The sequence below is a fragment of the Tachysurus fulvidraco genome, chromosome 1 (genome assembly GCF_022655615.1).
Source record: "Tachysurus fulvidraco isolate hzauxx_2018 chromosome 1, HZAU_PFXX_2.0, whole genome shotgun sequence".
Classification (NCBI taxonomy): domain Eukaryota; kingdom Metazoa; phylum Chordata; class Actinopteri; order Siluriformes; family Bagridae; genus Tachysurus; species Tachysurus fulvidraco.
The window spans coordinates 39,307,019-39,332,962 of NC_062518.1; the positions used below are offsets into that span (position 1 = coordinate 39,307,019).

Here is a 25,944-nt window from a genome sequence, read left to right on the forward strand (position 1 = left end):
ACAGTATGAAGCTGTCAGGGCAGATTAGGTCAAATGAATAGAACAGGCATATGAGTGACCTTTATTAATGAAAGATGAGGGAAAATGATTAATGAAGAAGGAAAAGGTGTGAGAAACAAAAAATCCATTATTAAAAATTCTAACAATATTATTGCTGCTTTGTAGCAGTAATAAAATATAATAATTATCCCATTTTTGTTCTATCATATTGTCAAATTTTAAAAGCCCTGCCATTGTTTCTAGTTTTTTTGTTAATTTACTTAACAGATATTTGCAGAAATGATAGCAGTGAACCTAACATACAATGAAGAAGAAGAAGAAGAAGAAGAAGAAGAAGAAGAAGAAGAAGAAGAAGAAGAAGAAGAAGAAGAAGAAGAAGTGTAAAAGTATTAATAAAAAGACCTTAGTCCAGATTTTTGTTTCTTTTGGTGCTGCTCAAAGACACTTGGGGTGATTTTGTGTCACACAATCAGCCTGCACCATAAAAGAGACATCATTAACTTTTTGCTCCATGGGAATGCAACAAGACCCAATCTAGGAGCCCTGCCATATCTTTCTCCCTCCCTCCCTTCTGTCTTCATCCCTTATTTCTCTGCTCACTTGTCAGAGCCTCTCATTCGCAAAGAGAATGGGAGTGTTAGAAGAGAGGGAGTAGACAACACATAATGAGGATCAAACAACAGGAAGCAAAGATACACACCACCATCTTTCCTGGTGGAGTGAGCTAGTGGACACGTATGGATCAAATCAAGGGTAAAACCAAAAAGAGTGATGGATTGTAAAATAGAAAGGAGGAGCGTAGAGAGGAGCAGGATGGGAACAAAACTAATGGGGTCTAATTGAAATGGATGTGCCAAGCAGACAGAGGCAGTGAAAGTAATCTCATATTTCACAGAAGATAAAGAGTGGCCAATCCAGTGTGTCTGCCTCATGTGACGGACTGTAACATAGCCTGTGAGAGGGCAACAGCTCCTTTTGTTCAAGGGACAATAGGAAGGCAACAGTCTGGCAGGAACTTACAGCCTTAAAGAGGGGCAGTCTACAACTACTTCTGAGCATAAGGACGAGGTACAGGAGTTTTAAATGTAATAAATGCTCAGAGAAATGCTGATTGCAAGAAGTATCTATTCTTCCACCTAGTGTATAATTATAATTTAAATCTGTGAAGATTATAACATATACAGTAAAACAAAAGTTTCCTTTAATTATAGATTATGACCCATTTTGATTTATAACATCAAAACTATAGATTTCCAAAGGGTGTAAATTGATTACTGATTTCAGGAAAACACTGTGGAAAGTCCATTAGATCCCTCTAAACACAACACATACAGGCCTTTTCACAATGTCTTCTGATTGGTAGACACAAATCACATGATCCATACTTGGCAACATCTGTGAGAACGCAGGTGGCTGGAGTGGAAACAGAAAGGAATGAGAGTGGGGGAGTGTGTGTGTGTGTGTGTGTGTGTGTGTGTGTGTGTGTGTGTGTGTGTGTGTGTGTGTGTGTGTGTGTGTGTGTGTGTGTGTGTGAGGTAAAAAAAAAACTGAGGTTAAGGTTAGGGTTTAGGTGCATGACATTAATTAGTGGTTTAAGAATAGTAAGACAATGGTGTGTGTGTGTGTGTGTGTGTGTGTGTGTGTGTGTGTGTGTGTGTGTGTGTGTGTGTGTGTGTGTGTGTGTGTGTGTGTGTGTGTGCATGTGTGGGTGTGGGTTAATGTGTGTGTGAGTGAGTGATTATTAGATGAATAAAACAGGCATGAACAGATAACATGTAATAATGTGGAAAGAGAAACAGATGTTAAAGTTTAAGCCTCAAAGACAAGAAAAGGACATGCATGACAGTGTACTTTATCGGTCATCTCTCAAACCTGCTGTACTTCAGTTAGAACTGATTTCACTGTGCACATCTGAAGCGGCACTTGAAGCTGGTTATTTGGTCAGGCTGGGTTGGAATGAGGATTGTGTGTGTATGTGTGCGTTTGTGTGTGTGAGTGAGTGGGGTGGGTAGGGGGATTTCAGGGGTGCTGAATGCAGAGCAGAGAGAGCAGAGAACACAGTGGGTAGCGTTGGACTGGGGCACGCAGATGTGTGAGTGCGTTGCACTAATACCCTGCCAAGACCTGCTGTGTGGGGTCACAACCCTTACAGAATCAGTGTTTCTGCATGTCAGAACTAATGCAGGTCTTCCGGATCCCAGCAGAGAGAGTTAGAGTGAGGGAGAGAGGATTTTAAGAAGGGCAAGAGGTTGTCCCAAATTGATTGGGGAAATGTAAAGATGTATAGGCACACAGAATGAAAATGTGCAAAGGGAGCAGGGACTCTTCAGAGTTCAAACAGCTATGCACTACTGGGGCAAACATTTTTAAGATATCTGTGGAACTGTCTGGAAATATCAGTGCCAAACCCTGCTGATAAAAAAATAGATTTGAGTCAGACATAAGCGTTTTTGTTTTCTACCTTCCAACTCAATATAATTCTGTGTTCTTTTGTTCCTAACAGCTGTCTGTTTACTGTACCACTTTGTCCTCAGCCAGACTGACTTTCCTGTGTTAGCTGTCTGTACCACTTTGTGTCAGTTTAGATCACTTTCTCTCTTTTATTATCCATATGCAATTGTTAAAGACCGTCTGCACCACATAGTGCAAGCCATAGAAGTTTTTTCCCCACAATGGGCCAGTTAAATTGACCATTTTAATGATAATCATTTCATTGATCATTTTCATAATATTAAACTTTAAAGTAACAGTTTTACTTCAATGAACTGCCACATGGGACTGAACATCACAACAAAGTGTGTGGCATGTACAGTCTCAAGTAATGTGTAGAAGCAACAGGTTGTTTTTGACAGAGTCATGGTGCCACCATGAGGCCAGTCTGAATTACAGCTAGGCTCCATTTGCCCTTGTATGATTTATTTGCTCAGTTTTGCACAATAGCTTTCCTCACAATAATCCATAAAACACTGATAAGACAGTGCTTAAAATTAGATTAAAGTTTGCATTACTTGCTCACCTATTCCAGATATGAAATCATACACTACAATTAAAAAACATTTTCTGTTGCTCTATAAATGACACATCTTGAGGAATAAGACAATAATTTTTGCTTCACACAAAGGTTTAGTGTTTTTCTTTCTCTGATAATGTTATAAAGACTTATGCAGCACAATAATCCATTATACATTTTCTTTTGGTTATGCTGTTTTGTTATTGGTGTGCTGTATAAATATGACTATCCAAAGAAAATCACAATTCTCAGAGAGAGTGCAACATATCAAAGAGAAAAATGTGTGTAATTGACTAGCCCAAATAACAACAGCTTGTAGTAATTTGGGGAATTTGGGGCATTTTTTCTAACTGATTTATGAACAGTTTTAGTCTGTCACATCACCTCTCTCGGAAGAGGAAAGGCTTGGACATTAAAATATGGTGAGCATGCATACAAAGTTGTTTTTTGTTTGTTTGTTTGTTAACTTTTTTTTTTTTTTTTTTTTTTTTTTAAATTTTTAAGGGCCAATTAACGAGAATAGTTGATCATTGGCAGCTTCACCTGTGACTATATTTACTGAGAAAGTGGGTACCTACCAAATATGGTAATGGAGTGATGTCACAGTGTTAAGGACTTTAACAGAGGGATCCATGAATTGATATTTATTAAAATTTTCCTAGGACATAGGGATGCAATGGGGTACACAGATTCTACAATAGTTTGCCTAAGAATGCTTATGAATCTTTTCCATTTGTTTCACAGCATATATAGAGGATTGGACCTTTGCCAGGAAGATACTTAAAGACCTCAGCCATCTGAACAAGGGACTCTTCACTCTGTTACTGTCAGGGAAGCGCTTTCACTTCCTGAAGGCAAAAACAGAGAGAATTAGCTTCTTCCTACAAGCCATTTAGGTCCTCAACCAGGACAATACCTAGATCCTGGACATTTTCTGGCCATGCCTAATAAACACACACTTTCTTTCACAGCAAATATGTTCACTATACAGTAAATGCACACATTGGCACATCTGCACTTTATTCATAATTGTCATGCTGTTCAGTTACCAATCAGAATTTATACTATGTACATTTTAATATCTTTTCATATACTTTCCTACTTTCCCCACCTGTACAGTTAATTCCATTTTTAAAATTGTATTCTCTTTTATATTTATTGGCTCTATTTTTATGACACAGACAGTCAAAAAGCATTTCACCACATTTGTAGCAGTGAAAATGTAGTGTGTGGTTAAGAATATGACAAATAAAATTAAAATTTTAATTACTTCCACACCAGGAAGGAAAGAGCTCAGATGTCATGCTTTTAAAAAAATACAAATAGGTACATATATAGGAGATATTTATATTGATTAGTATATAATATAAATATATAATATAATAACAGATAAGAATGCATGGATACTAAAGACCACATAAAATTGTAAAAAACATAAAATACAATTTTTTTTCTATTAAATTAGCCCATTTATTTGCACAAAAGTCGCCAATGCAATCACTGTTAGCATACCAATAGTCAGATTTTACACTTCACACAATCTCTCTTAGACTGTGCTTAAAATGCAACTAAAACACATGATGCACATATATAATATAATTCATATACTACAAGTATAAAACTGTAAGCATTTTAATGATCCATCAGCATTCTGAATAACAATACAGACTGAAAATTTGTTTATAGTATGTTTTTGAAGCAAGCAATGAAATAAAGTTTACATTTTTATTGCAGACAAAAATACCACAATATAACATGATAACAATATAATATTATTTTGCAATTTATCATCCTGAATAGAAAAAAGTCGAACTATAGTGTATTTCTTACACACTTTTTAAAAATGACTTTAAAAGTGACATTTATGACACAGATTGGAAAGTTTGTGCTACCCTCCATGACTATATGAAGGATGTAAGCTGACTAAACTCTGTACGTGAGTAATAAAGTCTCAGTTCTCCTTTGTGTTAGCCCTTTCTCTGTAAGTAATTCCTGTTAACCACTCAGAATTCAAAATCCTTTCCTATAGTTGTTCTGAATTGTTGCGAAGATGTGGAATTCAGGAGCAGATTTAAAAAATTTAGGTAAGGTGCAGACATTTTATTTTGCAATTTGTATACTGTATATAAGAGACTGTAAATGAATGCTTTACAGTAGTAGTGCAAGTTACTATAAAGCTATAAGTTACCGTAAGGCTAAATTTCTCATACAGTTAATATTAGACACTGTTAGTATAAACCTTTTTTTTTAATAACGGCCGCACACAATTCAATTCAATTCAATTAAAATTTATTTGTTTAGTGCTTTTTTACAATTGACATTGTTCTCAAAGCAGCTTTAAAGAACATAAATATAGAACAAAAGGTTATCATAAAGAATAATATAAAGATTAATATAATATAAAATTCAAGATTATTAGATATATATAAAAGAAGTAACTTAAATTTATACACATTTCTTACATATATTTTCTACTTCTACAGAATTTATCTAAAACAAACATGCATTTGCATGCTCACACCACTTTTTCTTATAAATTTCTACATAAGTGGTATTAGAAAATGTACAACTTATGACTACACAGCGTATTGAAATAATTTTAATGGTTGAAATTGAAGAACAAAGGAAGTTTCTAAAGCTTCAGTGAAAGTGTGCAGATAAACAGTTAAATGGATTATGGTTTCATTTCTTTAAATTTCATACAATGAAGGAACTGTTTCTCATTTATTTGACACTGACTAGTGAGGCAGAATTATGTACCAGTTTAGCAACCTTGGCCCCAACAGTGACTCATTCATGGAGGTTAAACTCAGAACAATCTAATACCTGGCACAGAACCATAACTGCAGAGTTATTGTTGCAATTGAGGTTTCAATTAATTGTGAAACCATGTCCAATACCATGCATCATATCTTGACTGTATACTATTGTCTGAATTGATCTATAATTAATCCTACTTGCACTGACCAAAAGTACCCTAACTTTTTTTTTTCCCAAGACTCTGAGGATGAGAGTGCCCTGTCTTCAGAAGATGAACAAGACATTCAGGTGCTTTGAAAAAACATTGCTAGAAAATTGCATTATTAGCTACTTTGTTTAATCATTTTACCCTATTATTAATAACAATTACAGTGTGAGATTTTGGAGAAGCAAAGGGATGAAGCTAATCAGAGACTGACTCAAATAGAGGAAGGTGAGCCGACTGGGGCAGCTTTGTTGTTTGACACCAGTAGTCCTCTTGTACACCAGTAAAGAGTAGTATATTATGAAGAGCCTGATATTTTTAATATCCACAAATAAGGTTCATTCACTTTTTTGTAACATAATATGCAGATGCTAATTTATATTTTTACATAAATAATTTTATTATAATGTATATCATTATTGTTTTTATTTATTTATTTATTTATTTTCAACATCCTCAATAAATAAAACTTCTTTTTCTGTATAAATTCCCATTAGCATCCACTCAGTTGCTGAAAGAGATAAACTTGCTAGAGATTCACTTTCAAATCGAACGCTCCTGCAGAGAGAATGCTGAGGCCTTTGCCTTAAAGGTGGGTTCAAAAATCTGTCCAGATAGAAAAAAAGGCTTTTGCTCCTGAGCTTGGGTAACTGTCTGTATGGAGTTTCACCTGTTCTCCACCAGGTCTGTGAATGTCTTCCAAAATCATAGACTGATAAATAACTGTGAATTTAAATTGTCCTTAACTGAAAATTGGTGTGAGAATGTGTGTTCATGGTTCCTTGTAGTGTACTGGTGTTCCATCCAGGATGCATTCTTCCCCCGTGCAATATTTCTCTGATAGGCTCTGGATCCCCTAATATAAGGACCTTTTCATGATTGTAGTAAATGAATATGAACATGTATGGTGAACATATAGACCAGTTATAATTAGAAAGGCTACAAAATACATTATTTAAAAGATAAACTTATACATATGCTTAACTTACAGTTGGAGATGATATGATATAGTTAATGTCTAAATAATTCGGTGTTTTTGTGTCTACCATTGTATAATTTTTATTGTCATAATAAAGATTAATTCAACATGATTTTCTGACCGAACTAAGAACAAGAAGTGAAAGTCTGAAAAAATAACAAGAACATGTGATTTCCTGGGACTAGTACAACGGCATCTGCTTTTTAGCTGTACCTATTAAATAGATTCAGCAGTAGCAATGCAAATTATTTTGTCACCTGTTCAGTTATCAGTTATCTTTCCACAGTTCTACATTCATCGTGTTTAATCATATAATTTTTGCATTTGTAACTAAAAACTGGCAACATATAAATAAGCAACATTTTATATTTTATAGCAATGAGTGAATGTATGCAGTACTATTGCAGTACTGTACTGCTGTCTTAGTCACAGGACATTCCCTTTGAACTCACAGGTGACAAAAGAGAACAAGGCCTTAAAAAGAAAAAGTCAGGCTCTCCTGCCTTTGATTCCAGAGCTGCCTGAAAACCTTGCTGCTCTGAACTTCGACCTAGAAGATGACTCCAACATTTCAGTGGAACTGGCAGAAGATCCCCTTATCAAAAGTCAGGCTCAGATCAGAGGTAATCCTACATCCTCAGATTCACACTCAACAGAAATTCTAAACAAAATCTAAACAAATTTATAAACTATCAGAAAAAATTGACACTGACAACTAATATTAGATGTCAGGCAATGAAACACGTGGAGACATGGTGTTTCTTTCTTTCTTTCTTAGTTTCTTTCATTCTTTATTTACTGCTTGTGTGTGTTTATCTGTCACAGGTTCCTAACCATGTTCCTGGAGACCCCTATGCTATAAATATTATTTTTCCCTGTTCTCACTACATCCAATCCAAATAATTAGCAAATCACCAGGCCTTCCTGAATTGAAGTGTGTGTGGTACAGCAGTAAAAACACTAAAATGTGAAGTACTGGGGTTTGGGTACCTGTGTGATATGATGAATTGCATTTTAGTTAGAAATTCATCTTAAAACGTTTGTCTCTTTAATTCAGCACTACTTTGTATATGTATACATACATTTAGACACAAATTATTTTTATATCAATAATATTTATATACCCATTACGTTGTCAGAGCTTCAGTCATCTGTTGATCAGCTCTTGGGGGAGAAGATGCAGCTGTGTGAACAGGTACAAATCTTGAAAAAAGAAAAAGAAGAACTGAAAGAACAGGTACAGAACACACTGAGAGAGATTGGTGCACTGCATCAACTGTGATACTGCTAATGTTATTGTTTTGTGAGGATTATATTCTCTGAGCATTTGAAATGTGCTGTGCAGCTTGCAATGGATGTTCAGGAGAAAGAAGCCATTTTGAAGAAGTTAAATAAACAGAGTCGAACAGTGAACAAAATTCAAAGAGGTGACTGGCAACTAATAGAACCATTTATCATTTGCTGGTATCATTTGACCTATTTATTTATTTAAAACTCATAATTTATTTTATCTACAAATGTTTTATGTGATTCTTCTCTCTCTTTCTCTCTCTTGTTGATCATAGTATCCCAGCTTGTTACAGAACAGTTTGCAGAGATGTCACAGAAATTGGAAATGGAGCAAGGACTCAGGCATCATGCTGAAGAGTTTGCACAACAGGTAGTGGCATTCCTAATCTGCATATCTGAGGCTCTGGCTTGCTCTTTGTGCCTTAGAAATAATTTTCCTTAAGTCTAATGTTGAGTAAATACATTTTGTGAATCATATTTAGCGTATTTATTTACACCTGCCTCTACATAATCATCTTATTGAAAGATAAACACAATGGGGATCGGGAGAAAGGGGTCAGACCAGCCGTTAGCGAGCCTGGTCAATAAATGTATATTAGGAACAGAAAACATGTTGTTTGTCATTCAGTTAAGTGTGAGTAACAAGAGTAACAAGTAAGAGGCAAGATGTCTATTTCCCACCATTTCAACATCAAACCATTTGTATACATGTGTATATTCACACACACACACACACAGACACACAGACACACACAGACACACACACACACACACACACACACACACACACACACACACACACACACACACACACACACACACACACACACACACACACACACACACACACACACACACACACACACACACACAGGGGCTGCAAGTTGTTTTTATTAATGCCAGCTGTTCTGGCATTCATTCTAAGTGAGCATCTCAGCTCAGAACGCTTCTTTGCTTTCACCCCCACACACCCCTACGCAATAATTAGTACCCATCAAGATGGCAGTTTGTAAACTGAAGCTTTTTAGCCCCTGTCCTTGGCTGACACTTTATATCCGCCACCATCATTGTTGCCTTTGTCCATATTGTTCACCATTTGCAGATGGCATAATGAGGACCTTGCAGGGGGGAATTTCACCTGTGAAAGGGACCCCTACTGTTTTCACCCCACTCAGTCTCACTCTCAATGGCCCACCACACACTAAACAGCTTGAATAAGGCGCTTTATTGCTAGTTCTGTCCATTTATGTGTTTTACCCTGTTTTCAAAACACATTCATTTCCTTATTTGAATTTCTGTTACAAAGAGTCTAATGAAGGCCTAACCCAAACAGAAAGTAAATGCTGGCTTGTCTTTGTATAAAAAGCTAGAATTATTCACTTGTCAAAACTAGGCTTTTTTGTCTAATTGTAATGCTGTTTGAGAGTCACTGGTTGAGCTCTGCAATTCTGGTGGCTATGTAGTAAACTAAGAGCTCTTCATACTTGTGAGAAGTGAAAAATATGATCTGAAACCAAAACAGATTCACTTCCAGTGTCTTACAGTATACAGCTTCTTCATTTTCTCTGTAGGACATGAATCATTGAATGACATGTGATTTTGAAGGTGGAGTCCCAGAAGGTTTCAATGCTTTAGTACTTTTGTCTTTGTTTAAATTAACCAAATAATTGCTGGCTTTATTCACACAATCAGAAAAAAAAATCTGCAGTTGGTTTAAACAAAGGAATGCAGGTGGGTAATAATTTGGTAGAAGGATTGAATTTTTATGATTGCTGTTGACCTAATAACTATTTTTGTTACACGTTTGTGCCTTGAAATCAAAAGTGACACTAAAAACACAGCATCACATCAGAAACACATATTTCCTAATGAAGCTTTTGATTTATTATTATAAGAATATATATTATATAGAATTGTTTTATTGGAAATGGATGAGTATAGGTCCTGGTGAAGGAGAAGGAGAGCCAGAGGCAGAGCTTGGCCCTGGTACGACATGAACAAGTTGACACACAACTTCAGCAAGCCCTTGAGCAGGTGGCTCTGATCAACAAAGCACTGGAGGAGTTACGGCTGCATTATCAACACCAGGTGTGTGTTCATGTGTGAGAGAGTGTTGTAAAGTACCAAAATTCTCAAAATTAAAAGTGCATTTTCTCTGACCAAACATTTTCCAGTAAAAGACAAGAAGTGCATTCAGTGAAACAGTCATCATGTTTGTAAGACCATGAAATGTGGTACAGCAAAGTATAGCTTCAGATTCCTTATTTTAAATTAAAGTAAAAAGTATAAACTCAAAAGTAACTCTCAATTAACTAAAACTTTCAAAAGAAATTATTTCTGCATCAAATCTTAATCTAATTTCAATAACTGATAAATGTAAATTAATGCCATCAAGAACAAGGCAAAGCATTAGCTTTTTTCCTAATCGCTTATGGATGATGGGGGTCATGAGTGTGTCTTAATGTTTGTATGCTTATGTGGAGGTGCACAGTGGCAATGTTGGTATGCTAAAGCAGAAATAATAAACAGAAATGATTAACTTGTATCCTAACTGTCCTCCTGAATTGTGGATCTCTCTTGTAGAGGAGTCAGTCTCAAGCAGTGATGGAGGAGTTTAATGCTCTTACTGAGCTGCAGATGGTCAGAGCACAGCTAGAGACCAACATGAAAGATAGGCTGAAGATAGAAAATCAGTTGAGAGACTCACAAAGCACTGTGTCAGCACTGCAGGAGGAAGGTGAGGCCAACAATGTTGTGGTAACATTAGCATAATTGGGTCAGACAAATTTCATGTTGAAAGAATGAGGGTCTAATGTGACATGACATGCAAAACTGTGCATAATTTAATAATATGTAATCAGTTAAGCAGCTTCACGATATGATGAAAATGGTCAAAGAGAATCCTCCTACTGAATCTGGCCTATCAAATGGGAGAAATGAAGAGAAAGTCACTCCAGCTTCACTTTCTTCAACTCCTCCTCCACTTTCTCCTCTTCCACTACCACCGCCACCACCTCCTCTTCCTCCTCCTTCTGCATTCTCTTCAAGTCTTATTGAGTATGATGCAAAATGTCTATTTTTACCATTATCATCAAACGAACAGTATACATAATCATAATACAGTATGCTAAAACAGACCAGTGACAGTATAATAAATGTATTGACATATGCCCCTAGCCCACTGGATGCTTTGAGAAATAGAAGGAAACTTGGAACCAACACCACTGACTCTAAGAGTAAGAGTCCTTTGTGTAGCTATTTCTCCATTATACAAAATCTTTACTTTGCAGGGATGGATTTGACTGACTTCTTTTCTGCTGTTTTGTTATCACAGAACCTGCACTCTCTGTAGATTTGAAAGTCAGGGCAGTGGATGAAATGATGGAGAGAATTAAGAAAGGGATTGTACTGAAGCCCACTCAGAAAGTACCACAGGTAAATAGATTCGTTTTTTGCTATCCTTAGACATAAATAAGTGAAAGTTGTTGTTTAACATCACTTTTGTTTATCTTTCAGACTGGATTGGATGAAGATTCATGGGCAGTTAGTAAATTATTAAATTATAAATCTTAGACTTACATACATACAAACAAAGTGACTGTCACTGTCATTATAAATCCTTGCATGCACTGCTAATAGAGTAAGATAATAAGATGTTTTTCTTGTCATAGGATCAAAGAAGTGAGAAGAGGAAATCTGCTGTCCTTGAATTGCAGGGAATACTGGTAAAAGTCTTGTTCTCTTATAGTCATCAACTTCTCATTACCCAATCACTCACATTGTGACAGTTATAAGAACTGATTTATTATGTAACCTTAAGATTATTATGTAACCTTAAGATTGCGCTATCAACCTCAATGCACTCACAGGTCACACATTAAAACACCTGTACATTTGCTCATCTATAGATTTCTCCAGAGAGCCAATCATGTGGCAGCAGTACAATGCATAAAATCATCCAGATACAATATAAAAGCTTAATTTAATGTTCACATCAAACATCAGTGGAATATTACTTATTCTGTAGTTCTTTAGTAGTTGCTTTCCTAACCATCAAACCTGATTTCCACTCAGGACACCATAAAAAAAACAGCACCCAAAAGGAATCCATCGAGGAAAAGGATTAGTCGTAATGTGGGGGAGGCGGAGCTTCAGATGGTCTTGCAGAGAAGAAGGCGTGCAATTGGAGATGAATTAGGCTCCAAATCCACTTCAGCCCCAAAAGCTCAGGGTAAACGTTTTTCATTTATGTCCAATGCTCAGTTCCAATACAATATATATATATATATATATATATATATATATATATATATATATATATATATATATATACGTATATATATATACGTATATATATATACGTGTATATATATATATATATTATTTACACTCCTTACTCCCTTTATTTCAGTAAATCTTTTGATTGACATGATTTTTTTTTTCAATCTAACACCAGTGCTTTTATAAACAATATTTAAGATGTCTTAAATATAAAATGACTGTGGTTGACTTTAGTATATTGCTGCAATAGACTGGAGAATCTTATTTACAAATCCAAATATCACATGTGCATTTTTATTAGCTCTACGAAGTTTGTGTTGTGTGTTGTGTTTTTCAAGTGTTTTCAGACTCATTCAGTCCAAAGGTAAAGGATATAAATCTGTGTACTAAGACCTACAATGAACAGAAATAATTATAACTGGGCCTGGTGTGAAGATTAAAACAGCTTTCCTTTTATTGCTCATGGTTTCTATAACCGCTGTCCATCCAACAATTTAGATCCACCTCCTACATCCACAGCCACAAGTTCCGCAAATTGGCTAGCAGAGAGTGGGAATGTTCCTGTCCTTCGGAGACTGAAGCACAACCAAGAATATAGAAATTCACGCAGCAGAGTATCAGAATGTATCATCTGGGAAGACAAATAAAGATAAAGACAGCTGATGTTGGTTCTTGCCATGCTATTGTTATTAATACTGCATAAAATTGGAATCCAATTAAATTTAACATCGTACTTCATGGGCTATAGTGAAAATTAGTTTACTTTAAAGATTTAAAATATAAAATACACTGACCTTTCAAGTAATTTTAATTATTCATTTTTATTAATCATTTGGAAGAAAATATTGTTGTTTTGAAGATTGTTCCTAATTCCCATTTTTGTTTATATTTGTAAGCATTAACAATTGATCAGGATTATCAATTTATCAGAAACTTTCAGAGGACCATTCAGAATGGTTAATGAAGAAATAAAACATACTTCTCCTACAGTATATTTATGTATATTTTGTTATTAGTTTTCTTTGATAGATTTGTGTGCTTCTGATATAAAAAGTGATAGAGAAAGGTGTCATCACTCTTTCTCTCTTCATCTCTCTGTTTTCTCTATGTGTGTATTTTTAAAAGCCTCTAGGCAAGTTCATTCAGGCATCAAGAAGATGGGGAGAGGTGCTTTTTTCCCCCTCTCCACACCATCGCACTGCTATTCTTTGCTAAAAGCATTTAAGTGGAAAGGAATTATTTGCACTGTAGTAGCTCTTGGCTTTCTGCTTTTAAACTCAATTTATTCTATAAGAGTTTTTGCACCCCCTTGAGAGAGCCCTTTATCTAGCAAACATTATAAAGAATTTATATCTCTCACCAGGAATTGTAAGGTGTCTGATTTGTCTGTGTGTGTATGTTGGGGTGGGGTTGGTCTCTAAGTGGTTATGGATGTGTGATTTAGATAAAGGTGGCGTGGTGGCACAGTAGGTAATAGTGAGAATGAATCAAAACATTTAGCAAATTTGATGGTAACCTCATATGTGGAAAAACAAAGGTTTATCGTGGGTCATGTCACATATAGATGTGAGCACGTGAGATTGAAACAACAATTATAGTGTTAGCTAACAAAATGTTTTGTTAGTACAGTAAGGAGAATTTAAAATTTAGATTTACATACGCGTACAATGACATTTTTTAAATAAAACAACACAAACTCATATTTCTCAATGATTAAATGATTAAAACAGCAATAAAACGACTTTTTCACCAGGCAATAGTTTCAACTCAATGTTAGCCCACTTCACCTGCTTCAGGAACAGGATTATCTGTAAAAGTACTGGTTAGAAATGATTTAAGTAGTTGACAAAAAATAATGGAGCCCCTGAATGTAAATGACACATTATAACACAAATAATGTAAATAACACATGTAAATGAAAGTAAATAGCACATGCTACAATACTGTGTTCATTCTAGTATTACTACACACGCAATATTGTTTGAACATACAGTATTTACACTGGTCGGCACTGTTTCTGTTTATTGTCTTGTGTACTGTCTTTTTTGTATTGTTTTGTAATTTTTTGTCTGCACTGTCTTTCTGTCCTGCACTGTCTTGTCTGTCTGTCTGTCTTGTCCTGCACTGTTTGCACCAGGTTGCACAGATGCACTTTATGTATCTAGGCCTACTTACTAAGTCCTTAACCCTGTCTTTGTTTTATGTAGCACCATTGTCCTTGAGAAAAGTCGTCTCAGTTCACTGTGTACTGCAACAGCTATATATGGTTGAAATGACTATAAAAGCTTCTTGACTTGAATTGACTTGACTTAAACAACAAGCAATTAAAAAAAGAAAGAAATGAGTCGGTGGATTGGGTGGGAGGTGAAAGTATCTAAAAAACAAACAAACAAACAAACAAAAAACATGATAAACATACTGATAAACCACTTATCAATATAGAAGTGATGTGCAGTGTAATATCTCCTCCAGCCGGAGTGAGCACTGTGGTCTCACTACGGCATTATCTCTTGTTTCTTCCTCACCTTCTCTGAGGACTGAGGAAACGCTGGGTGAACTTTGCCCGATTCTGTTTTAGCATATTACCAAATCGCGTTGTTTTGTATTTACTTGAAGCGTTTTATTATAATTATTTTAAAGATGTGGTTTATTTATTTACTTAGCTGGGTGTCCTTATTAATACAGGTGTCCTTTGTTACCCTCGCTATTGGTAAGTTGATGTTGTGGCTTGTGTAGTCGCAGTCTGTAGCTGCTAGCAAACCGGCTAGCTAAACATTTAGTCAGTTAGCTATTGTTCACTATATATATATATATGTGTGTGTGTGTGTGTGTGTGTGTAAATAACTACCATGCAAAATATGTTGTAAAACATATCAACACGCAATGTACAGAACCTGTAGAGCCCCCAGTTAGACGTTGTTTACATAATCGCATTATCCGTAGCTTATTAGCTAAATCTTACGTTATTAGTTATCATTAGTACAGTAAACCTAATACTTTCTGAACAGCCTACAATTTGACTTCTTAACATGTTATCAGAGAAAGATTTCGTTCCAACAAACACAGTTATTCTGATCACTAATTCAGTTTACTGTACCTTTAACTGTTTACATTTTATTTGACTTAGCTGTTATTATTCTACCTATTTATCGAATATGTATGGTTTAATCGAGATTTAATGGATTAATGTGGTTAAATGTTGCTAAAGTGTATTAAGCTTTAGGAAACACAGGCCGTAAGCTGCCTTGTCCACGTAGGCAGATCTGTCAGTCATTTCTGCTACTTGTACCTGAAGATTTTATCTTCCTTCTCGAGCTCCACCCTTTGGCAAGAATGAGCTAATCATAATATGAGAGCTAATAAATGTTATGGCCTGCAAAAACAATTCACAAAATCTATTATAAATACACTATTTTGCCCAAACGTTTGTAGACACTTGACCATTACACATATATGTGCCTTTTCCTCAAAGTGTGAAGCATTATATTATGTAAGATGTCTGCTGTAATATTACATTTTCAATTAAATTCAAATGTATTTCTGTAGCTATTTTTACAGTTGACATTGTCTCAAAGCAGCTTTACAGAACATAAACATAGAACAAAATGTTTTTTTTATTAAGAATAATATAAAGATTAATGTGATGAAAAAAATTCAAGATTAATATTAGATATGTTTAAACGTGTTTGTATTTATCCCCAATGAGCAAGTCTGAGGTGACTGCGGTGAGGAAAAACTCCCTTAGATGGTAAAGGAAGAAACCTTGAGAGGAACCAGACACAAAGGGGAACCTCATCCTCATTTGGGTGACACTGAAGGGTGTGATTATAAATATACAGTCTGATAAATGTTGTATTGATGAGGAGTTTAGTGTCCTCAAAGACTACATGGAGTTGGCATCTCTTGCAATGTCCCTTGCAATATCCTGATTTACCAAAGTTGGTGTGGAAGAACTTGTGTCCTCAACCCCATTGAACCCCTTTGTTATGAACTAAAATGGCAACACTGCAAGACATCTGTCTTTGCCTGACATCAGTGCTGGTGCTCACTAATGCTCATATGGCTGAATGAGAACAAATCCCAACTTTGCCAGAACAAGGGAGATTATTAGAACAGCTAAGGGGAACTAACCCAAGAAATAATAGTTCTAGAATTTATTTCAGTTGGTTCTGGTAATTCTTATTTATATAATTTTATTTTTTTTAAACATTTAAAAATGTGTGCAAGTGAGTAAATTTGTTTTCATTTTATTAGTGATGTGCTAGTCTCATGCTCAGTTTCAGTTATAGGACAGATACTAAAGTGGTATTAGTTTGTATTTGAGCTATTGTCTGATCAAATCCATCTATTGGCTTGTTTTTTGTTCCCCTGTTCAGCTGCAGGTCTATACTACTTGGCAGAGTTGATAGAGGAGTACGCAGTTGCTACCAGTCGAATAATAAAATACATGATAATGGTGAGTGAGAATTACATGTATATTTAGATTTAATATGCTGAAGCGTTTTGTCCTTTGTCTGTTTATTCCATAAAGCTTTATTGTGGTGCCTTAATAAACTTAAGATCATCTAAATGTTTTTCTAGATTTATTTTGTCAGGCCATTTCAATAAAAAAAAAAGCCCTACCCCCTCTCTCTCATTTATATATATATATATATATATATATATATATATATATATATATATATATATATCCTCTCTTTCAGATCTCCACAGGTGTACTGGTAGGGCTGTACCTGTTTGAGGGCTTCCCCTTGCTCATGATTGGGGTTGGCCTTTTCACTAACCTGGTGTACTTTGGCCTGCTGCAAACATTCCCTTACATCATGCTCAGCTCACCAAACTTCATTCTGTCGTGTAGTAAGTGCAGACAAAACAAACATTGCCTTGCATGTATTTTGTACGTTTTGCAGAATTGTATTTTTAGTATTAGTTTTAGTATCTGTCTGTTTTGGTTTCTCCTCACACCGTTGTTACGTTGTAACACCATGTAATTAAACCACAATCTTTCTGAATTCTTGATTCAGTATGGTCACTACCAGTTGTTGAATTTTTGTAACATTTAGCAAGATTTCCATCATGGGGTTCTCAGTAACATGAAAAGCAGTTTTGTGTCCTTATTAAATTCAATCAAGTGAAAATCAGAGACTTTTCTTAAATTTAGCAAAAAAATCATAACTTCTGGGAAATTGCTGTCATACAAGGAAAACACATTGGCTGTTACTGGTAAATAATCATCTAAGGAGTTAATGTAATTAACTGTTGGTAATGTAACTAATGTTAATGTAACTGCTTTACATTGAGTTGCATCACTCCACAGCACGTGTCTTATAATGAACAGTATTTTATAATTTTTTTTGTATGTTTGTAAGTATGTTTGGTCATTATAATATAATAAGAAATCATCCTTAATTATCCTGTTCTTTGTTTTGTTAGTACTGGTGGTGATAAATCACTATATGGCCTTCCAGTATTTTGCAGAAGAATACTATGCGTTTTCAGAGGTGAGTGAAAACCTTTATTGGAAAATTTCCACTTAATAGATGCTATTAAATCTTTGGCCAATTGTATAGTACTCTGCTGATGATTGCTGTTTTGTTATAGGTTCTAGCATACTTCACAATTTGCCTGTGGGTGATACCATTTGCTTTCTTTGTATCCCTGTCTGCTGGGGAGAATGTTCTTCCATCCACAGTGCAGCAAGGAGGTCAGTTTTGTTTTTGTGTTTTGCTTTTCTGAAAACCCAAATCTGTAATATATATTTTATTAACACTTCATTAAACCTATAACTTTAAAATTTCATTTAAAACTCTATACACACAAGGGGGTGGGTGGGGGTTGGCAGTTGAACAGTAGGGGGTGTGGTAATTCAGTGTTTAAGGCGCTGGACTACTGTTTGGAAGGTTGTGAGTTCGAATCCCAGGTCCACCAACCTTCCACCGCTGGGCCCGTGAGCAAGGCTCTTATGCCTCTTTTCCACTGGAAAGAACTGGGTGCTGTTTCAGAGCTAGCGCTAGTGCTGGTTCAAAGTTGGTTCCACTGGCAAACCTTCTAAGAACCGGTTTGCCTTTCCACCGGCTAGAGAGCCATCACAGCGCCGAGTGTGACGTCACTGTATACGTGTCACGTGTCCCAGCAACGTTAGCGCAGCAGCAGCAAACACAAACACAACAACAATGGCGGATGTTGCTTTACTGTTAATGCTCATGGCTTTGCGAACCTACATTGGCATCCAAATGCGTCAAATAAAATGTGTACATGCAGCTCCATGTAATCTGTATAAACGGAGGTTGTAATCGATAAAGAACATAACGTTATTTTATCGTTAACACAGAAAAAAATTTTGCCTTAGGATGTAGCTACCTACTATCATGTGTGCTGATACTGTATCATATCACTGTAAAGTAAAAGTGTATTAAACATTAGTATACTTAAGGTACATTATCAAATGCGCTAACAGTAGCCCCGCCCCCAGGCACTAACAGTAGCCCCGCCCCCAGCTCCTGACACAAGTGGTTCTTAAGTCTAGACCAGCAACGTTTTGGTGCTACTTAAGAACCACTTTTCCTGGTTCGGAGCCGGTGCTTTCGCAGTCGAAACAGAAAAAACTGGTTCTAAATTAGGCTCTGGCTCCGAACCAGCACTCGAACTGCCTCGGTGGAAAAGGGGCATTAAATTTCAATAGTTGCGTCTGCCAAATGGCATAAATGTACAACATGGCACATGCACAAGATGCAATTTTTGCTGCTAAGTCATGGATACTTGTTACTGAATGCATGTTTTGTTTTGGAGACACATTGGGACACAATAGACTTGAAATGCTTGCTCTAGCATGGTGGTCACTATACTTAAAGACTTAATGCTTATGACCCAATTGCATGTTTGGTTGCATATCTATTGTCTTACTGGTGTGTTATTGTCTACGCAAAATGTATATAGGTTTCAGATTTCATCAATCTTGGTGACCTTGTATGAAAAAATGCTAAATTTAAACATGAATCCTAGTAGAAAAGTCACATGTCTGCCCAAGATGCATTCATCTGGTGAATTGACATCCAGTTATCTGACCAACAACAATTAAACAACTCAAAAATCAAATGGAATACACTGACTGTGTTTTAGTTTTATTACTATTAGTTTTGCTCACTTTCACCTACTTTCTGTTGGAGGGTCTTTTGGATGGTCTGTCAGATTCATTGTATTCTCTCTTTGCTCTTTTTTTCCAGACGATGTGGTATCTAACTACTTTACCAAAGGAAAGAGGGGCAAACGCTCTGGGATCCTCCTGATATTCTCCTTCCTGAAAGAAGCTGTTTTGCCAAGTCGCCAGAAAATGTACTGATGCACTACAGCTAAAGGGTAGCGAACAGACGGAGATCTCGGGAAGGGTGAGCGATGGGTTATGGGCACGGTTTCCGGATTTCTTAGTCAACTGGATTTGTGAGAATGAAGGGAGAGGGGGATGGTTAGGGATGAAAGGTAAAAGAGAGAACCTGTGTGGAGTACCATGTCTGGACGGATGCACACAACCTGCCATGGACATACCTGCTCTTCGGCTGAACTGACATATCTGTCTCTCTGTCTGTCCATCTGTTTTAAACGAACACAGCCAATTAACGCTCCATAAGTGATCCTCAGACGTGGAATGCCTTCAGGCTCTTGTTTCCTTGAGAGGCATTATGAAGGCTGATTTGTGAATGAAATCACCGGGAGTGGCAAATGTCAGTTTTGGTGTAGAACTTTTGTTTAATTTGTGTCTGGAATTTTGTCCAAAATGCCTTTCATTTTTAAAGGCTTGAATAATAGACATGTGACGCAATGTCTTTAGTTGGATGTTTAATGGTGTGAGCTTCTTTGCATAATTCGATGACCGTTTTACTGTCACTAGTTGATGCTGATTCTGATGTAATTGTCATACTACAGTCATCAAGGCCTTTGGTCTTTGGTCAAGGCTTTTTATTATTTGTAAGCTGTAAAGAACAAAATATTTGCCTAAACAGTTCTGAATTAAGACCAGTTGAGATTAACTGCAAGATGGAATGGTGTTTAAAAGTTCTCAAGAGTGTCAACAGATTCTTACATCTATTTTGGAGAAACAAAAATGCTTAGTACATATATGTGGAGTCTCATTACAATCTTCATAATGTTCAAAAGCATTAACACTGCTTTTTTTATTTTTTATTTTTTTTTGTGAATTTTACCACAATGGTCTTTCTTCCGATGTTTTTTCACACATGCAGCCAATAAAATGCCAGTTAAATTTGATTTTCATAGACCATACGCAGTTCCATCAACCCTGTCACTCTCGTCTATGAATTGTTGCCCTTTACATTGAAGTGTCTACAGTTGTGTTGGGAGTGTGAGGTCAGTGAGAGGCCAGGTTAATCTGCCTCACACCATTACATTCACTCAGTTCAACATCCTCTCACCTGGGGATTTCACCACTTACAGGAGTAAGAGAGGAGGTGTTGGTAATGTACACTGAGGTGAAATAAGCTTTTGCAGAGTTTGATCTAAAAAATAAGGACAATGAATCTTGATGTTGTGAGATCCTCTGGGTCAAGGTGTCACACTTTGGGCTCACATTTATCAACTCTTCATATGCAGAAATAGGTGTAAATTCAAGTAGTGAATGTAATCTTTAAATGTAATTAGTGTTATACAAACAGATTTATGGTTATTCTTCTAATGATTGAGAGAATGACTTTTTGTGTAAGACACATTTAAGAGGGAATAAGGCTATAACATTTATTTCCATCTATTATTAAGAAGGATTATGCTCTATAGTGTGCAAGGCAAAAAAGGTAGGACTTCATCTAATTACCAACATTATTTACATCAGTAGCGTGAATATTATTGTTGCAGTTAATCTGCAAGAAATTATATTTTAACTTTATTGAAAACAACACAAAACAGCATAACTTTCTACTTAATTGTCCAAAATCAAAATTCCAAAAAAAAAAATTGCATCTCAGTAGCGTTAGAAAAATGTCAAATTCCTTTTTGGAGGTGCAGTCTACATTCCATATATAGAAATTGTGTGCCTGTCTGTATTTAAATGAGCAGTGAAATGCATGTGTGAAAAACCCATGAAAAAATGGTGTTTATTAAGCCACATTGTTAACACTTGTACATATGACAGTCTTAATTGTACACAGTTGATTACTGATACACAATGCAAATTGGCCCCTAATTCAAATCATACGCTGATTACTAATGCCTGGACAGAATATGGTGTTGAAAGAGGGGGTAGATTTATTGAAAAACTCTGACACCTAACAGCACAGTTATCTCAAAGCATACAAATGACTTGTAGAGTATGGTGAATAATGGTCATCTGTTAACACTCAAAGCTTTTTACTGGATTATGCATGCATTTCAATTTTAATTAGACTATAATTGGAATATTTCTCACAGGCACAAGAACTTTGCAATTTTTAGTTCAAACATTTGGCTAAATTCACTAAAAAGATGCATTTGACATATTAAGGAGGAAAAAAAACTTTAAATAATTATAGATTATTTAAATTATATTACAAATCTATCAAAGGTACCAACAACATTTTTTTTCTTTGCAATAAACTTTTATTATTTTTGTTCATGTTCTGTATTTATTGAATGACTAAAAGGACTAAGTATGTAGTATTTCATATAGTTTTTCCTTTATGTGGATTGACCACCTCAGCTCTGTTCAGTCAGTGCAGTAACTGTAGTGTTCAGTAATGGCCAGGCTGGAGCTCCTCAGCCAGATGCATTGCCACTTCGGTCCATGGAGAAGCCTCCGTTCCATGAGTACCTCCCCGATGAGGTAAATCCAGCACACTGTTGGACTGGAGCTGAAGTGTACCAGAAATTCGAGATTGAAATTTGGATGGAAACAGGCATTTCTGAATGACATCCAGTGGCAGGTCAGGTACTGGCTGTGGAATATTATTCCATGATGCAGTGCAACAGACCTGCCCATTTCTGAAACAATGGAGAGTCACACTCTGGCTTAGATCAGGCTCATCTACTTCCTCTGGATGGACACCGATTCTTACTGTCTCAGATCTGCTGATGTTTGCTGGAGGAGGTCTTGATGGGTTTGATGAGATGTTCCATATTTCTCTTGATTTGCTTGCATGCTGTTTTTTGACAGGCTTGGTAGAATGGCAGCATTGATGGCTTATTGTCCACATGCCCATTGTAGGAGACCTGAGAAAGGGAAGACCCTTCCTCTCAGCCCACGTGGACACTTTCTCTTTGTTAATTGCCTCTCTGGATAACTGAAAGCACAAAGGGTTTAAGTGTTATTTGCATAGTTTACAAAGATGTACAAAATGACTAAAGAAACATAAATAAATCATTTAAAAATAACCTTCTGTGTTCCTTCTGCTTTTCTGTGCATTCTGATCATATTCTGTTTGAGATTCTGCAGTTCTTGGTGTTTCTCCATGTCCTCCTTCTTATCTCTATGCCACATTGCATTTTTAAGAATCCTATTATATACAAACATGCAAACAGTTAGAGCAAAAGATTCTTATTTTTTTATAGCTTTTTACAGTGAATTTCTTTTGTTACTGTTCTGTTACATACTGTTATATATATATATATTTTAATATTATATATTCAGTAAGTAATGTGTTGATGAGAAAAAACATACATTTTCCTGATTCTGAAACCTCTTGCCTTTTGCCAAGCCTTTTAATTACATTGATCTTTACCTGGCAACAACCCTGTGACCCCACAAACAAGCCAGTTCGAATGGTGTATGTCCTCGGCTATCATGTGCATGGGTATCTGCACCAACTCTAACCAGCTCTTCAACACACTCTTTCAGGCCTTCGGCTGCAGCCATGTGCAGTGGGGTCAATCCTTCATCTGTTGATCTGGCAGCACATCAGATATAACCTTTACTCTAATTTGATAAACTTTAGAAACTAAACACTGCAATTAACAATAACCTTTATGCCACAACAACAGGTGTTCCCTGCTATTGAATAAATTCCTTTTAGTACACATTGGGCTCTGCTCCATGTTCCAGCAGAAATGTGAGGCAGCTGTAAGTGTTTGGCTTGCTCTCTGGGCTCAGCACCATGTGTAATGGTCTCCTGCCACGTGGACAGCTTGCATTGACATCTCCAGTACAAGATTCCAGGAGCAATTTCAAGCAATTTAGCTGACCATGTTGAGCAGCCACGTGGAACACTGTAAGACCCTGTCACACACACAGGCATGTTTTTTTACAAAAATATACAAAAATACTCAACAATAAAATAAAGCTTTTCAACATGTCAAGTGGCATCTACTTTACGTAAATACTTGTGCTGAAATTGTTACCACCAACTCAGAGTCTGCTGCTTAAATAAAGGTAGTGACACTTGCTCATATTTATATTTTATGTCAAAGAATATGTAAAGCAATATTTTATTTTATTTTCATTATATTTGTAGTTCTGTAGTGAGTGTGCCCATTCTTTGTCATCATCCAGAAAAAAGAACTCCTGCTCCCACATGTATTCAAGGAGAAAGCCTGTATTGAAAGTCATTTTAAGTTTGAAATGAAATTATGTGGATTTATTCTTTTGTCAACGGATTAAATAAATAATACATTAAATTAATTGGTAATTCTGAATAAATAATTAAATATTTATTGGAACAATACAAGCCTAGCATTACACAAAGGCTATTGTGATTTTCATAAGAATATAATAGATGAACAGGTGCAAAAATCAGAATAATGTAGTGTAAATGAACAAAATGTACAATTAACAGCCTATGTTTTCTGTAAATATACATTTCTGTGCCAGAATTATCTTTATACTTATGCTTATATTTTAGTTAATGGGTGAAAGAACTTGCATTTTTATTTATTTTTTTTCTCCAAAGAAGCTTTTCACTATTCTGCAGTAGGGTAGCACTGACAGCTCAAAGTTCAGTTTTTGTTTTTTTTTTTGTTTTTTTTTTAGATGTTCCAATATATCTTCCAGATAAAGTCAAGGTGTTAGTGGGTGTTGTTTGGGAATGGGAGTTTTGATATATTGGTTTGCATTTTGGGCTGGTTTGATTAATGATTAATGGTTACACAGACCTGGCAACCCTGGGAGAAATAAGGGATAACTCGGATTAGTGTAATTCAGATTAGCAACAATAATGCACTCTAATACTAGGGAACCTTTGTTCCTTTTAATCATTGAACAGACTTGCGGTGTGATTGTTAATTTCGCACCTGTCTGTTCTGCTGCTGGCCTGGTGCATGCATTCTCTCCAGACTTAAACACAGCCATTGGGTATCTCCACAGACTGCGGCATGGAACAAGTCTCCAGGTGGGAGCGCACGAGGGGGGCTAAAAACCAGCACAAATACAGGAAAAGTTTAGTTTTCAGCGAAAACAAAAGGAAGTTTCCAATTTGTTTATGTCGCAAATAATCGCAAATAATGACTAGTAATAAAAGTAAACGCAGTAACAAGTAAGAAAACACCACTAACTTACCACGCGCGCTCCATGAAAGATTTGTTGACCTGTTCTGCTGTTACTATGGTGATACTCGTGCATAAGCAACCTACAGAATCAGGCTAAATTAGAGGGTGTTTATGCAAAGCATTACAAATATAGGCTGCAATAACAAGCTACAAAAAGGAAAGAAAGGAAAAACGGAACGCAACACTCTAGAACGCTGGATTTTATTATGCCACATTTCACATAAAAGCGTCTGACGAATGAATAAATCAAATATAAACATAAGGTGGAGGCATACAAATAGAAATAATTACGTTTGAGTGAACTTCAATATTCTGATCATTTTGCCTGAAGAGACTGAAAATAACTTGCAAATGTTTTGTGCCTCCCCATCTGTATCTCATTTATTAAGCATTATGAAAATGCAGTCTTATTGAAAAAGTATTAGTGAAAAGCAATACATAAATCTGTTCAGTCTGTAGATGGCGCAAGCACGAGCGCTTCAAGAACACCAATGACATTTATACACAGAACAGAAACCTTGGATCTGTTGTACATTCGGGTATCCTTCACCCAATATAATAGAGTCAGCAGTGATTCATTTTCATGCATAGTTGCATGCACTTACTGATTTGCCTGCTACAAGGATCACGACAAGGTACATCCTTAAATCTTTTGTATATTTTGTAATCTTTGCTTATGCATCTTTTTCACCCGGATATGTGAATAGACCCAATCTAAGGTGCATAATTAAACCATAATACTCTCTGATGTATTGTTACAACGTTACTATAAAGTTAATTACTGTAAATATACACATGCACTTTCCAGGTAAATGATACACATTGTACTAAAGCTACACCAAATGAATATAAAGCTTCCATTCCAATGGCAAGGAAATATAAAGTTTATGTGAAAAAGCATATATGTTCTGTGACAAACTTGCTGCAAAATATGTATTGGAATTACTAGATCACAGATAC

At 36.0% G+C, this 25,944-nt stretch overlaps 3 protein-coding genes across 4 annotated transcripts; 2 read left to right on the forward strand and 1 right to left on the reverse strand.

Moving 5' to 3' along the window:
* Positions 1-4,946: 4,946 nt before the first annotated feature.
* Positions 4,947-13,887, forward strand: shtn2 (shootin 2). 2 transcript variants are annotated; one of them, XM_027178264.2, is made up of 17 exons: positions 4,947-5,094; positions 6,009-6,058; positions 6,143-6,203; positions 6,473-6,567; positions 7,409-7,577; positions 8,094-8,191; positions 8,300-8,381; positions 8,520-8,614; positions 10,186-10,332; positions 10,828-10,981; positions 11,106-11,301; positions 11,422-11,480; positions 11,579-11,679; positions 11,761-11,787; positions 11,916-11,969; positions 12,319-12,475; positions 13,045-13,887. In XM_027178264.2, exons 1-17 carry the CDS (start codon positions 5,061-5,063, stop codon positions 13,170-13,172), a joined length of 1,707 nt encoding a protein of 568 aa, XP_027034065.2. In that variant the 5' UTR covers positions 4,947-5,060; the 3' UTR covers positions 13,173-13,887. The 2 variants fall into 2 exon arrangements, with proteins under 2 accessions (XP_027034065.2, XP_027034064.2); XM_027178263.2 differs by having other exon boundaries at positions 4,948-5,094; positions 13,024-13,887.
* A 1,147-nt stretch (positions 13,888-15,034) lies between these two features.
* Positions 15,035-20,787, forward strand: tex261 (testis expressed 261). Its single transcript, XM_027178216.2, has 6 exons — positions 15,035-15,235; positions 16,902-16,981; positions 17,229-17,382; positions 17,959-18,026; positions 18,127-18,229; positions 19,749-20,787. Exons 1-6 carry the CDS (start codon positions 15,166-15,168, stop codon positions 19,862-19,864), a joined length of 591 nt encoding a protein of 196 aa, XP_027034017.2. The 5' UTR covers positions 15,035-15,165; the 3' UTR covers positions 19,865-20,787.
* An 814-nt stretch (positions 20,788-21,601) lies between these two features.
* On the reverse strand, positions 21,602-25,034 carry ankrd53 (ankyrin repeat domain 53). The gene is made up of 6 exons (XM_027178215.2): positions 24,995-25,034; positions 24,730-24,847; positions 23,520-23,719; positions 23,226-23,390; positions 22,880-23,000; positions 21,602-22,787 (listed from the first exon to the last, which is right to left on the reverse strand). The coding sequence occupies exons 1-6, from the start codon at positions 25,006-25,008 to the stop codon at positions 22,239-22,241; spliced, it is 1,167 nt and encodes a 388-aa protein (XP_027034016.2). The 5' UTR covers positions 25,009-25,034; the 3' UTR covers positions 21,602-22,238.
* Positions 25,035-25,944: the final 910 nt, after the last annotated feature.